Source organism: Recurvomyces mirabilis, assembly GCF_035927965.1.
Source record: "Recurvomyces mirabilis strain CCFEE 5264 chromosome Unknown scaffold_31, whole genome shotgun sequence".
Classification (NCBI taxonomy): domain Eukaryota; kingdom Fungi; phylum Ascomycota; class Dothideomycetes; order Mycosphaerellales; family Teratosphaeriaceae; genus Recurvomyces; species Recurvomyces mirabilis.
The window spans coordinates 130,104-143,896 of record NW_027041965.1 but is presented as its reverse complement, the minus strand read 5'-3'; the positions used below and the strand labels follow the sequence as shown (position 1 = coordinate 143,896).

The 13,793-nt window shown below is 53.0% G+C and overlaps 6 protein-coding genes across 6 annotated transcripts; 4 read left to right on the top strand and 2 right to left on the bottom strand.

The window, feature by feature from the left end:
* Positions 1 to 33: 33 nt before the first annotated feature.
* On the bottom strand, positions 34 to 1,569 carry OST1 (dolichyl-diphosphooligosaccharide--protein glycosyltransferase subunit 1; the record flags this gene model as incomplete). The annotated part of the gene is made up of 2 exons (XM_064842090.1): positions 34 to 313; positions 368 to 1,569. The coding sequence occupies 2 exons, from the start codon at positions 1,567 to 1,569 to the stop codon at positions 34 to 36; spliced, it is 1,482 nt and encodes a 493-aa protein (XP_064690298.1).
* A 318-nt stretch (positions 1,570 to 1,887) lies between these two features.
* Positions 1,888 to 4,372, top strand: LTS14_009407 (uncharacterized protein; the record flags this gene model as incomplete). Its single annotated transcript, XM_064842089.1, has 2 exons — positions 1,888 to 2,954; positions 3,007 to 4,372. The coding sequence occupies 2 exons, from the start codon at positions 1,888 to 1,890 to the stop codon at positions 4,370 to 4,372; spliced, it is 2,433 nt and encodes an 810-aa protein (XP_064690297.1).
* A 433-nt stretch (positions 4,373 to 4,805) lies between these two features.
* RPL44 (40s ribosomal protein L44e) lies at positions 4,806 to 5,363 on the top strand (the record flags this gene model as incomplete). Its single annotated transcript, XM_064842088.1, has 3 exons — positions 4,806 to 5,018; positions 5,083 to 5,267; positions 5,324 to 5,363. 3 exons carry the CDS (start codon positions 4,806 to 4,808, stop codon positions 5,361 to 5,363), a joined length of 438 nt encoding a protein of 145 aa, XP_064690296.1.
* A 648-nt stretch (positions 5,364 to 6,011) lies between these two features.
* On the bottom strand, positions 6,012 to 7,345 carry CSK1 (mitogen-activated protein kinase; the record flags this gene model as incomplete). The annotated part of the gene is made up of 2 exons (XM_064842087.1): positions 6,012 to 7,052; positions 7,250 to 7,345. The coding sequence occupies 2 exons, from the start codon at positions 7,343 to 7,345 to the stop codon at positions 6,012 to 6,014; spliced, it is 1,137 nt and encodes a 378-aa protein (XP_064690295.1).
* Positions 7,346 to 7,723: 378 nt separating this feature from the next.
* LTS14_009404 (uncharacterized protein) lies at positions 7,724 to 9,491 on the top strand (the record flags this gene model as incomplete). The annotated part of the gene is made up of 3 exons (XM_064842086.1): positions 7,724 to 9,153; positions 9,238 to 9,269; positions 9,331 to 9,491. 3 exons carry the CDS (start codon positions 7,724 to 7,726, stop codon positions 9,489 to 9,491), a joined length of 1,623 nt encoding a protein of 540 aa, XP_064690294.1.
* Positions 9,492 to 11,589: 2,098 nt separating this feature from the next.
* Positions 11,590 to 13,029, top strand: LTS14_009403 (uncharacterized protein; the record flags this gene model as incomplete). The annotated part of the gene is made up of 1 exon (XM_064842085.1): positions 11,590 to 13,029. The coding sequence occupies one exon, from the start codon at positions 11,590 to 11,592 to the stop codon at positions 13,027 to 13,029; it is 1,440 nt and encodes a 479-aa protein (XP_064690293.1).
* Between the last annotated feature and the right edge of the window lie 764 nt (positions 13,030 to 13,793).

The following is a 13,793-nucleotide window of genomic DNA, read 5'->3' as shown; positions in this document are numbered from 1 at the left end:
TACACAGATACATATCTCATCTAAGTTCCTAGTCTAAACACTCTTCTGCTTTCGCCCTATGCTTACATCCAGATTGCCCAACACCCAGCTGACGGCGAAGACTGCCATGAGTCCGCCGAAGATGACCAAGGGCTTCCTGAAGCGTGCGGAGAAAGGGTACTCGTAAGTCACCACCAGATCGCGTTCCCGGAATTCGTCGACGACATTCAGCGCAGTGAGTTCGAGAGAGGTGCGGCCCATGGTGTCCATGAAGGTGCGGTGGAGGGAGGTGGTGTTTGATGTTAAGGTGATGGTTGTGGAGAACTTGATGTTTCTGTGTCGATGTTAGCTGTGTTTCGATGAAAGTCGGGTGAGACGGAAGACATACTTGGCACCCTCTGGTAAGATGATCCTGGTGACGACACGTTCATACTCGACTCCCTCGGCTTGCTTGGGGCCCTCGAAGAAAGGCACCTTGAGCACATACGTATTGCTGGCGCCCTTGACTCGTCTCAAAAATTCCTTCAGATCGCTGTTCCAGCCCACCTTGAAGCTGTAGTTCCAACCACCGAATATTGGGTACCTCGGCTTCAGCTCCAAGTTCGCCTCACGCATGTTCGACCTGAAGCGCGAGGTCGAGACATTACCGATGTCGTCCACGAAGTATGGATCCGCACTGCCGACCGCGAGTGGGAAGCGCAGCTCCTTGAGCGCCGAACTGGGTGGGTTGTAGTATGCTGACTGAGCATAGGTGACCCGGCTGAAGTGGTTCTTGAGCGTTGCCGCGCGGTTGGTCAGCCAGTGTCTCTCCTCGAAAGCCACGTTATTGCCCCAGTGCGACACCTCGACATCACGTTCGAGCAGCTTGCCATGCACGAGCGGCTTGGTAAAGTCATAGCGGACGCTGACTTCTTGCACGGCACCAGCCGGAAGCTCATTGTATGGTCCGTAGGTGAAGGAGGTGCCTTGTTTTTGCGGATCCTCCTTGCCTTCCGCATTCAGCTCTGGGGGTAGGGTGGTGGCATCGGGTACATCGACGGTCGGGAGCTTAAGCTTCGTCTTCTGCTTGGATGTGGTGTAGGCGCTGGGTGCATAGGCGGAGAAGGTGTGCAGGACATATTGTTTGTCGGTCTGGCCGATCTGGGCGGGTAGTGGTGTGAGGGCGGAGAGGGCGTAGTAAGTGATGGATAGCGTCAATTGCTGCTTCGATGGGAGAGGTGTAGGGAGAGTGATCTTGTAGTACTCGGTCGTGCTGTACGGGTCGACCTCAACCACATCAACCACGAAGCCTGTTCGCTCCGGCTCTTTCTTGTCCTTCACCTCCAGTCCTCCCACACGGCCAATACTGCCCTGCTCGAATGGCAGGAAGTACTCTTGTTGCGGTGCATTGTCGATGTTCTCGATCACCACATTGATCGTCTCTCGCGGGAAGCTCTTCTCCAGGTTGATATTCCGCACGAGATTGACATTGCGGAAGTGCTGCGCTGGCTTGAAGGTGGATGGGAGGATGTTGCGCGATTCGTGCGTAAGGTTCGAGTCGGCAGAGGCAAGGGAGGTGAGGGCGACGAGGGCCCAATTGAACAACCTCATCGTTGCATGTGTGTGGGCGATTGCACTATTCTCTGCCTCTGCTTCCAATGTTGAAGCTCACGACGTGGCATATACACGCACGCGGAAAATCATATAGCCGCCCCGATGCCCTTGTCGCCGCAACACCATCACATCTATACCGTATTCATGCAGAAGTTGACCATACCAGGAGCCCCGGCTTGCATATATTGTCAAAGGCGAAGTCTCATATCATAGCTTTACGCATCATGTCGGACCAGTGTTGGAGTACCGACGTCTGTTGACAGCCTTACGTTGCTAACAACTCAGTTCTGAAGGACATCTTTCATACCCCTGGCTATGGCAACCTTATCTTGGGTCTATAAGCTCTATCGCCCTCGAACAGCATATCATGTGCCAAGGACTGGATCCCGTCGATACATATCATCCAACAGCCGCTTCTTTCAAGTCTCAGGGGAAGTTCAGCAGGCCGTTGCGGAACGACGACCCGTAGTGGCACTAGAATCAACCATCTACACCCACGGCTTTCCCTACCCGGACAATCTATCTCTGGCCTCTCGGCTCGAAAGTCTAGTCCGCGTCAATGGAGGCGTACCAGCAACAATAGGCGTCCTCGATGGCGTAGCACGAGTCGGTCTTGGCGCCGACGAGCTGGTTCGTCTCGTCTCATCTGCTGGCCAAAAGACGATGATGAAGATCTCTCGACGTGATCTCGGCTTCGTCTGTGGCAAGCGGGGACCTGACGGGCAAGCACTGAATGGTGGGACAACGATCTCGGCAACCATGCTCTTGGCTCACAAAGCTGGCATACGCATATTCGCCACTGGTGGTCTGGGTGGCGTTCACAGAGGCGCCCAACAGACTTTAGATATCTCTGCAGATCTAACGGAGCTGGGGCGGACGCCTGTGACCGTCATCAGCTCAGGCTGTAAAGCGTTCTTGGACCTGCCAAAGACACTTGAGTATCTTGAGACTCAAGGTGTAGCCGTGGCTACCTTTGCGGATGGTCGAGATGGTGCGGTCGACTTTCCTGCGTTCTGGTCGAGAGATAGTGGTGTGCGATCGCCCATGACTATCCAGGATGAGCTCGAAGCAGCGAGGATCATTCATGCGCATCTATCACTTGGTCTTATGTCTGGCCTACACTTTGCCAGTCCCATACCCGAGACACACTCGATACCCAAGCCACAGATGGAGCAAGCCATTGCGCAGGCGCTCGAGGAGGCTCATGCTGCTGGTGCCATAGGAGCAGCAAGTACGCCATACATACTCGCCAAGATCAAGGATATTACCGGTAGCGAATCTGTTGTCGCGAATAAGGCCCTCGTCGAGGCAAACGTCATACGCGGCACGAGGGTTGCTGTGGCATTGAGAAATCTGGAGCTTGACGAAGGCGGGCATGAGAAGTGAGTGTTGTACAGAAGTCATAGTATGGGCAGCTGCTGATTGCGCAGACAGCAGCCAGATCCGTCTTGAGAAGCAGATGACAGGACCAGCATCATCAAACTATACAACCACAGGCGTGTCCAAAGGCGTGTCCAACAGCGTGACAGATCCATTCCCAGCAAATGAGACCTCCGACACAGTGTCCGCGATTGCTGCCATTGAACAGCCTGCTAACATCTTCGTTGCTGGTAGTCTGAATGTTGACCTCTCGTGCGACTTTGCACCACGATCGGGCACTATGTCAATCGTACCAGAGATGCATACATCTAATCCAGCTGCTATTAGCCAATCGCTGGGTGGAGTCGGCTACAACGTGGCACGGGCTGCACATCTGATGGGCAGCACAGTCCGGCTATGCAGTGCTGTTGGTGATGACTTGTCAGGCCGAGCGGCATTAAATGCACTGAAGAGCGATGGGATGTCCGTTACTGGCGTGAAGACGTTGCCAGCTGACAATGGGAGTCGAACAGGCCAATATGTCGCGATCAACGATGGCAAGAAGGACCTCGTTCTATCCATGGCAGACGTCAGTATCCTCGAACAAACCCAGCCAGGCTCAGATGTGGTGAAGGCATTCGACGAGTTCTGGCTACCACAGTTTTGGACAGCGAAGCCATCATACTTGGTCCTGGACGGCAACTGGCCCCCTGTTCATCTAGCTCGCTGGCTAGAAGCAGGAAATCAGATTGGAGCTCACATCAGCTTCGAACCAGTGAGCAATATCAAGAGCACCGGCATCTTCCAGCTGCCAGCTTCACAGACACTCGCCACTTTCCCTTCGCCATCAATCAACCTCGCCACACCCAATGCCTTCGAACTAGCAGCTATGCACACTGCAGCTCGCGAAGCCCGGTTCTTCGACCGTCAAGACTGGTGGGAGGTCATTGATGCCATGGGCATACCTTCCTCGGGTGCTCGCGTGCAGATGGCGCTTGCTACGAGTAGTACGCTGGTCGATCGGGGGGTGCCGCAGCAGAGTATACAGCTTCTGCCATTTATACCAAGCATTTGTACGAAGTTAGGCAAAGATGGTGTTCTGATCACTCAGATACTGGCGGCGAATGATCCGAGGCTGACGGATGGGAAGTATGCTCCTCATATTCTGTCGCGGTGCTCGAATGGATCGGAAAAAAGTCTTGGTGTGGGAGGTGTATACATGAGGCTGTTTCCCGTTATTGAGGAGGTGCCGGCCAAGGAGGTGGTCAGTGTCAATGGCGTAGGCGATACCTTTGCTGGGACACTTGTTGCAGGACTTGCAAAAGACAGTGGCAAGAAAGTGGAGGACCTTGTAGACCTGGCGCAGAGAGCAGCAGTCTTGACGCTGAAGAGCAAAGAGAGTGTGAGTCCGGGACTTGGGACGTTGAGGATACTACTATAGACTGTACATCAGAACATTACTTCGTGCATGGTTGTCGTTGTGCCTCTGGTTGTTTCGTAGACATTGACAGGCGCGGCTACTGCCGAAGCTAGTCATTGCAGATCGAGAAGTCATGCCAAGACTGCCGCACGGAATTTGGGAAGCGGGCAGTTCGACACATCTACGCGAAGGCGACGAGACTAAGAACATCATCGAACCCATCCACGACAACCCACGGAATCAGTCAAGATGGTGAGTGACACTTACGACCGTGTGGCTCTTGCGAATCTGGCTGGTGGTTGCGATGCTTTGTGATACCCGACGGCATGATGGAATATGGACGGGTGAATGGAACACTGCAAGACGGGATATGGATCGCAACAACGTTTGCAACGGCCAAAAGAGAAGGGCGAAGGCTATATGTTGCCGAGGAGTGTGCACGAGGATAATTGTCATGCTGGAGGAGAAGGATGTGCCAAGGATATCACAATGCATCGCGATCACCTGGCGACCACAGGCTCTGGAAGAAGCAGAGTGTACACCGGACCAGTGGCTAATGGATATCCTCTCGCAGGTCAACGTTCCCAAGACTCGCCGCACCTACTGCAAAGGCAAGGATTGCAAAAAGCACACTCAGCACAAGGTGACCCAATACAAGGCCGGCAAGGTACGCGACACCACCACAACCCATCTCGCCGATTTCCCGCACATGATCTAATATTCTGTTGCAGGCTTCCCAATACGCCCAGGGTAAACGTCGTTACGACCGCAAGCAGTCCGGTTACGGTGGTCAGACGAAACCCGTGTTCCACAAGAAGGCCAAGACCACCAAGAAGGTCGTGCTGCGATTAGAATGCACAGCTTGCAAGACAAAGGCACAGCTGTCGCTCAAGCGCTGCAAGCACTTTGAGTTGGGGTACGTTCTAGGCACATGGTACATTAGATCAAATGAAATACTGACACATCATACAGCGGTGACAAGAAGACCAAGGGTGCTGCGCTGGTGTTCTAAGCATGTGCTGTCATTCTGCGGCGTATGGGTTGGCCATGGTGGCCTATTGCATGAATGCTATGGGAAGCACGTAGCGCTGTATCGCACTGCTCGACAGACATCACGCAATATTGTTCGCATCATTAGTCTGGACTGCTCGGATGAGTACGACCTGACAAACAGCTTTGGCTCGGGTCCAGTGTGTAGCGACACGCCTCTCACAATATCAATACCACCAACATAGTTGAGCAATGCAGTGCTCAACATCACGGGTCTTCTCATGTGCTCAGCTGCCTTGGACCTGCTTACGCCGCAAGCCATCCATCGTAATGGAAGCGTCCTTTGCTCAAAATCACCCGACTCTATTGCCTAACCGCTTGTTATATCCCGTAAACCACGTGATCTGGCTAACAGCAGTTGTTCCGATCGGGCTTGTAGCTTCCACGTACTGCTAAGGAGCCATAGAAGCAAGCCTGCTATCATGCTTCTGCTGATCCTGGTCGATGCGCAGAAGCACACGTAGTGCCTGCACCACGGCCCAACACTCTCCGCCCACGTGCGACAGACTATAAATATTGAATAATGCTGTCTCAACCCATGATTCCTGTTGATTGATTCTATTCGGACTGCAGGTACGGATGAGCCAAAGCCTGTACCATGCCATTAATTTCAAATGCGAATGTCAGTCGCTCGGGACATGAAACTTACTTCCTTCGCCATCAGCCGCCTCCCAGACTCAAACACCACCAAACTGCTCACCAAATCTTTCGCCTCCGCAGTAGCATTCGGCAGAATTTCATCCCAGGTCCCTCCCTGATACTGCGTGAAGTTCATCTTACCCCAGTCCGGAAGTGACTCCGCTTCCGGCCAGGATGCGAGGGTAGGGGTTCCGAGTGTCTCAAAGTGGCTTTTAATGAGGGCCAACTCGCTGCCCAGGTCTCCGGCATCGAAGAGTGTCTTGCTAGATAGGCTTGTTATCTGGGCTGCTACACAGCCGGCGGCCCACATGTCTAAGCTGGAGGTGTAGGCTTGTTGGCCGAAGAGAAGTTCGGGAGGTCGATAGCATGTCGTCCCCACGTCTAGAATCTTTTCGTTTTCGGGTTCTGATACTGGGTCGGTCGAGGACCAGGCGATGCCGAAGTCAGAGAGGTACGCTGGGCCTCTGGGTGAGCGGAGGAGGATATTGCCTGGCTTCACGTCTCGATGGATGATATCAAGGTCGTGGAGGTGAGCCAGGCCGGAGAACAGATCACGCAGAATTGTCCGCCGTGTAGCATCGGTAAGGACATTGTTCCGCAGGAGACCATCGAGTGCCAATGGCATGAATGGGAACACTAGCACAAAATGTCCTCCAGCCTGCTGGAAAGTGTTCAGTAACGCGATAACGTGATCCGACATGGCAGCCCGGATAATTCGTGCCTCTCGTTTCGAGTCGTGCGGCGCAGTCATCATATCAGGCGTTGTGATCTTGAGTGCCACAAGTCTGTTACTGTCGTTGTCGTTTGCATTCGGATCGATGGCCTTGAAAACTTCGGAGAAGATCCCGTCCGCATGGTGTTGGGCGTTGATGTAGCGACCGATACTCGATCCCGAAGTGGGTAGGTTTGGGAAGATATGCTCGTTAATGTGGTGGTCTTGGGTATCGGCAATGGTGTCATTAGAGGCGAGCAATAGTTGCACATTCTTGCCGACCAGCTCATGATACTCGATCTGCGACAATCAGCGGCTGATCACAGCACGAGATGTGATAGTTTAGCTCGCACAAGTGACAAGGCATTCTTCCTGCAGCTCTCCTCTACAGCTTTCGCCTGCTTGCTAGCTTCCGAAGAGACACATGTTGGATGTGCAGTTTTGTAAGCTTTCGATCTTCGACAGAGACATTAGTCCATGTCGACAGGCGTACGTACAACCGAGGGTCCCATCCGAGCATAAGGTACTTGCATTTTCGAGGTTGCGGCCAATCTGTCGGCGAATGTGATGTCGCCACGCCAGTTGATTGCCATGGAGAATGGCGCAAATCTCCTTCGGAGGTAAGCTGATCATATCATTGAGTCGGAAGTCATGCTGTTGTCATGGCCATGCTCTGTGGTAATATCTCTGTGTGACCTGACCTTCTCGTGTGCTGGATGATCTCGTATGTCAATACCAAGGGCCAGATCGTGATCGTATAGAGAGTTGTCACAAGCAGCATAAGACTTGCATAGAAATAAGCGTGCTCGGAAGCGCAGCTCGGTTACATTTAGGCATGTGCTTGATTGGCTGTCGGTCTCGTTTACAGACATGAACATGATCAGGTGGGGCACACTAGGTATTTCAAGAACGAGCACAGGAAGGCTCGAAAAGTCGATATCGCACTCTTCATCATCCGCGACATTGTGAGCATGTTCATCTATCTTGTCGACAGGCTGTGGACGGCGACGGTGGTGTGCATTGCTGGGATCTCAGTCGTATACTCGCTTCGGCGTTACACCGGTGCCTTATTCAGCTACGCCATCTTTGCGACGATTGTCCTTTACTACATACAGATATCGACAGTTGCAATCACTTACGAACTCCAACTCAGGCGTCTCGGCAAACGAGCACCGTCGCAGCGTGGGTGGTCACCATACAATTTCGGCATTCTCATCGAGGCAGTATCGTATGTCCTGCAGCATCGCAATCATGTGTTCTGGTGGCGTCTGTTCGAGAACCAGGGGAATCCTGCGAGGCCGTGGACTGTAGAGAGTATAACTGCTGGTGAGAGGATTATCTTTACCGCAGACGAAGACAATATCAAGGCGATACTTGCAACGCAATTCGCAGAATATGGAAAAGGACCACGTTTCCGCGTAGAATGGAAGGACTTCTTAGGCCTGTCTATCTTCACCACGGATGGTGATCTTTGGCACAATTCCAGATCTCTGCTGCGCCCTCAGTTCATCAAAGACCGAGTCTCTGACCTGCACACGTTCGAGAAACATACGCAAGTCTTGATCCGATTGTTGGGAGGGAAAACTGACGGCGCCACTGTGCAGGCCGACGACTTATACTATCGCTTCACCTTGGATGCTGCCACTGACTTTTTGCTTGGCAAGAGTGTTGACAGCTTGATCAATGGCCAGACTGAGTTTGCACAAGCATTTGCGCAAGTGCAGAATACCCAGAGCATCATCGCCAGGACTGGTCCGCTTCAGCATCTGGTGCCCAAGGCCAAATTTCACGCTGGTCTGAAAGTGGTGAATCGCTTTGTCGGAACATACATCGACCGAGCTCTGGAACTACCTCAGGAGGAGCTGGAGAAGAAGACAAAGAGCGACGAGGGCTACACCTTTCTCCATGCCATCGCATCCTACACAAGGGATCGTGAGGTCCTTCGTGACCAGTTGGTTGCAGTCCTGCTTGCTGGGAGAGACACAACGGCTGTGACCCTCTCATGGTTGACCTACGAGCTTTCCCGGAATCCACAAGTGGTCCAGAAGCTTCGGCAGGAAATCATCAGTACCGTCGGACTAGAAGACGTGCCGACTTACGACAATCTCAAGAATATGCGCTACCTGCAACATACTTTGAATGAGATTCTGCGCCTGTACCCAGTCGTCCCGTACAATGTCCGAGTAGCACTGCAAGACACGACGCTGCCTCGTGGTGGCGGCAAGAATGGAGACGAGCCAGTTGCTATCCTCAAAGATACCCCAATCGGGTACTCGACCTTGATCCTGCAGCGACGAGAGGACATATACCCACCTGCGGCTTCAGGTTTCGCACCATACCTTGACTTCGTACCCGAGAGATGGGATCACTGGACTCCTAAGTCGTGGACGTACATACCATTGTAAGTGCCCGCTCCATGATCGGGATTGCGGACTTCGATCTCTCTCAACTTGCGCATATTACAAGCTAACAGATTACCTCGCAGCAACGGCGGACCCAGAATATGCATCGGTCAACGTAAGTCACAACAGTGGACTTCTTCAGTGTTGCGTATAAGCACTAATATGTGAGGCAACAGAGTTCGCACTAACCGAGTTGGCGTATACCGTGGTTAGGATCTTGCAGACGTTCGATCGCATCGAGTGTCGAATGGATGAAGCGCCCCTCCTCAGGACTGATATCGTACTGCAGCCAGCTAAAGGTGTGCATGTGGCTTTCTTAGGGGGCAAGAAGCAATGACAGATAGGAAATGCCACAAGCAATACGGCCTGAATATGGTAGGGCGTGTAAAGACCTCGTGGTAATCTCCGATCACGACTCGTGTTGTGCAAAATGCCGTACCGACGTGACTCTACATTCAAAACGCGATCTGGCTGTGGTCATCTCCCCTGGGGAGCAAGCAGCGAGTACCTCTCGTATCGCAGCTCTATCAATTGCGAGAAGCAGATTCCAAATGTAAGACAGGCTGTGTTGCGCAGAGGCTCCAAGCATTCAGGACTCAAACAGGTGTATCTGGCCGTTGTCTTCATTATCATCCTGTTTGTTGTCGCAATGGATGGAGCTTTGACGATGATCGCTGCTGCCGTCCCGAGTGCCCGGATAGCCTCTGTTATTAAGTGTTGCTGATCAAGCATGAGGTGCGTGGTCGCGAGCGGTTTGAATGGACTGTACTTGAATCAGGACTCTCTACCAGCTTCCAATGGCAGGCCGGAATGCCATGAGTCATTCCACTGGTGTTGAAGCACGTCTTCTTCATGTCTCTCATGGCACCAGGCTGTACATCAAACAGGAGAAATAAGGCCGGGTCCAGTTGGCAGCACAACGCCTACTTTACGACGTGGGATATCCCAGTCCGTCGATGTAGTGCACGGGATCCTCGGCTCCCACGTGCTGGCGACAACGAGCGCGTTGAGATGTGGCGGGATCCAGGCGTCCGTTGGTCGCGCTCGGTCGTTTTGGTGGCGTAAATCCCACGGCGTATATTGCGCTTGCACTTGGCGCGTTCCTTTCGCGCAGCCCCATCGCGTATATTAATATTGCTAGGATTCCTGGGGTTGGTGAAAGGAGAAGTATGGCGGTGATGTGGCGTATGTCTTCGAGTGCGGTTGAGACGTTACTGATGCCCTCAGTCATCGATATCTCCATGAATCAATGTTGCGGCCGACACACCCGCTTGCTGTTTCCTCATAAAGTGCAAACGAACAATCGGTGATCGTTAACGCATCAGGCCGAGGTTAAGCGGGGACATCGCGGCAACTAGCAGCACAGATGGGGCGTTCTATTCATTTCCGACCCTCACGGCCCTTGCCCAACTCTCTTTACTGAGGCACGCGCTGTTGCATATGCTCAGCACGGCTTGGCTTTGCGAGAGTTTGGACAAGGAAGCATACTCTGTGGTGCTCCAGACAACTGGGATTGCAAGGGTCAAAAGTTGCTGGTGAAGGAATTGCAGGATTCCGTTCGTGACATGCTGCTGCCATGTCCAGTAGCTGCTGTCGCGGGCAGTCTCTGCAGTCGCTGCAGACTCTGCATATGCCGGAACGCTCGAGCATATCGGCATCGAGCTACTGTACAGCTGCAGGTGCATGACGTCCAATGGCCAGGGATAAGGCTGACCTGCACCGGCTGCTATGGGCTACTGCATTAGCTTACTGACGGTGGTCCCAAACGAGCAAGCGCGTGGAGACCCAAGTAGTTCCCGGCAGACGGGATCACAACCTAGTCGTAAACGCCGGGGATGTAAATGTTGTATGGCCTGCGGCATCGTAAGCCGTCACTGGGCGTGGCGGCGTAGCCTTTGATGAGCCAATGCGAAGCTACTTTTTTGATTGGCCACATTTATTTGTTGCTGAGGAAAGCCTCGCTCGCCCGTTCACTCTTATTAAGAAAACAGCATCCCTCTCGCGTGTCACACACTTGCAAATTACCATTGATCACTTCGTCTCACAATCCAATCCGACACTCGTTTGCTCGTGTTGTGGTCGTGTTTGCCAGCGCGCTTCGGGAAGGACCGCATTAGCTGTACCGGGATCCATCCTCGAGACGCGAATGTTTTGGCTCTATTATTCTCCTTCTCAACACGCTGTCCCTGGCCAACCTTGTTTACCCTGACTGAGACCCTCCTTTCGAGTGTCTTGAGCGCAGTTCCACTATCAATACTCGACATTCCTGCTCTGCGTCGTATCAACCTCTTTTCTCGATTCGACTTTTGGTCCTCGGCGTCATTCTTCCACAACCACGGATTTGAGCAGCTTGGTGCCTGCAGCGTGCAGCATCTTCCTCTACCATACTGGCAGCATACACGCGGTAACCGGCCAGGTGCCGATCATTCACGATCATGTCTGCCTTCCAGCAGCGACCGCACTTTCGCACGGATTCGTCGGACGCATCATCACATGCCTCGTCCGCCTCAGGCTCGTCCTATCAGCTCATACTGGACCACATTCTGACCTACCCGGCCACTTATGAGATCCCGCTGCGGACGATGTATACACTGAACTGTGCACCGCGGGCACAGCCAATGCATAGCCGCACTGCCACGCCGTCGAGTGCAGGTAGTTCTCCTGTGGTCTCGCAGAACCCTTGGCACGATCACCAGACTACACAGAACTTCACCGAGAGTCTCATGGCTCAGATCTCACAACTGCCAAATCAGCCGTCGTCTTTGCCACCCAGCTTCATCACTTCCTTTGTTAGGAAATGCTTCCCCTCGGATTTGGTCTGTGTGGACTTTCCCCAAGCTCTTACCGGTCTTGACTACCTCAAGGACTTGGAGAGTCGTCGACGAAGGGAGGTTGCAGCTGCCATGAGCCGATTGGCCATTGACCGAACCACGTTGGAAATGGACGGCGACTCTCTGTCGGATCGGTATCCAGGCGTGAAGCAGTGGGTGACTGACATCAATGAAAAGGAACGCAAAGTCGAAGCACTTTACACTCAAGTGTATGTTGCGTTGCGACGATGGATCTTGGTGAATGAAATGGCCTTGCTACCCTTCAGCAAGCACAACTGCATGGCCATGCTAAACACTTTATATCCGCCAGTCACTTCGACACAGCCTACGTCGAAGCTGACTCCTGCCGTAATGCAAGCGCAGCGTCAGGGTTTCTTCAAGTATATTCTGAACGTCGAGCAGAGAGGACCTCATATCTTGAACACTCTCATGGACCAAGGTAAACTACCGGGCGAGCAGAACGGCTGGGCTGCGGTGACCAGGACCATCAGCATGTATCTGCAACTCGCCAATAGCATCATTTCCGAATGCTTTGACATATCGAACGTGCATGATTTGTCCCCGCGCACTTCTGGAGAGCTTACGCGTTCGCGCTCTCGTCAAGGCCGAAAAGTCGACTCAGGCGTAAGCTTTCACAGCAGCGGCAAAGGCTCACGACCGAATAGCGACTCTGAGCCTCTATCGCCTACGGAGCCACTACCGCGACCGAGAACACCTTCGGGCTCAAGGAATGGCACGGCGTTGGAGAAACTCGCGCGAGGTCTGAAGACGATCGGACGAAGCAGGACAGATGTCACTGAGATCAGTGAAGGCTCTCTTCACAGTCCGACATTTCCAGCAACTAGTGTTGACAAACCACGGACTCTGCGGAAAATGCGCAGTTTGGGCTCGCTACAGTCGTCGCCGAAATTACAGGGCAGCTTGGCCAAGTCCGCCGATGCGCCTGCCTTCGACGTTGACGCGATGAGGATGCAACGCATGAAGTACGAAGCAAATGCATCCGCAGCTCAGAAATTTGGCTCGCGAACAGCGCACGAGGTCTAATCTACAAACAGACCAAGCTGACTTTCTTCTTTATCACCCACATGGCGGTGACATTTATTTGCGATGATACCACGACAATCACAACGAGATCCGATTTGGATGTCTCGTGTATGTATTTACTGCAGTCTTGCAACATGCATGTTTTCAAGGAGTTCAAGATGGACGGGATGACGTACGGGAGAGAAAGATCATGGTGCCCTCGCGGGCGAAAGCATTTCGTTTCTAATGTATAACTTTGTGCTAGCACGAGTGGAGACGTGCTGGCAAGCAGGTCCTAAAGTCAGCGAGATGGAGCAGCGCAGGAGCCAGAGTGGCGATCTGTTGTACCAAAACGATGTAACAGCAGCGTGCATATCTTGATACAACCAGGCTGCATCACCCTCAGCATAGGTGAAAAGAGATCGTCCTTACGAAAGTCTCATTATCCCACAACCCGTCACTTGTCTTCGTAAAGCTCGTTTCTCTCATTTACAGCCTCGGCCTCTCGTCTGCTCGGCAATCAGATCTACTTCACAAGCTTTGCGGCTATAGGCCAAGGCTGAACTTCCTTCGTCGTACATACTACCCTGAACAGACAACGGTGGTAGGTTTGATTAGCTTACCAGTCGCTGCAGGCCTGGCTGACGCCGCCGAACTCTCAACTTCCCCAGGCGTTCCTCTGGCCGAAGAGGGCCGCTGCATCGTGAAGACTTCGAGCCATTCATGACCATGGTTTGGTGGCGTCCATCAAAGCAGTCTGCTCACAGGTACATTCCCATCTTTTC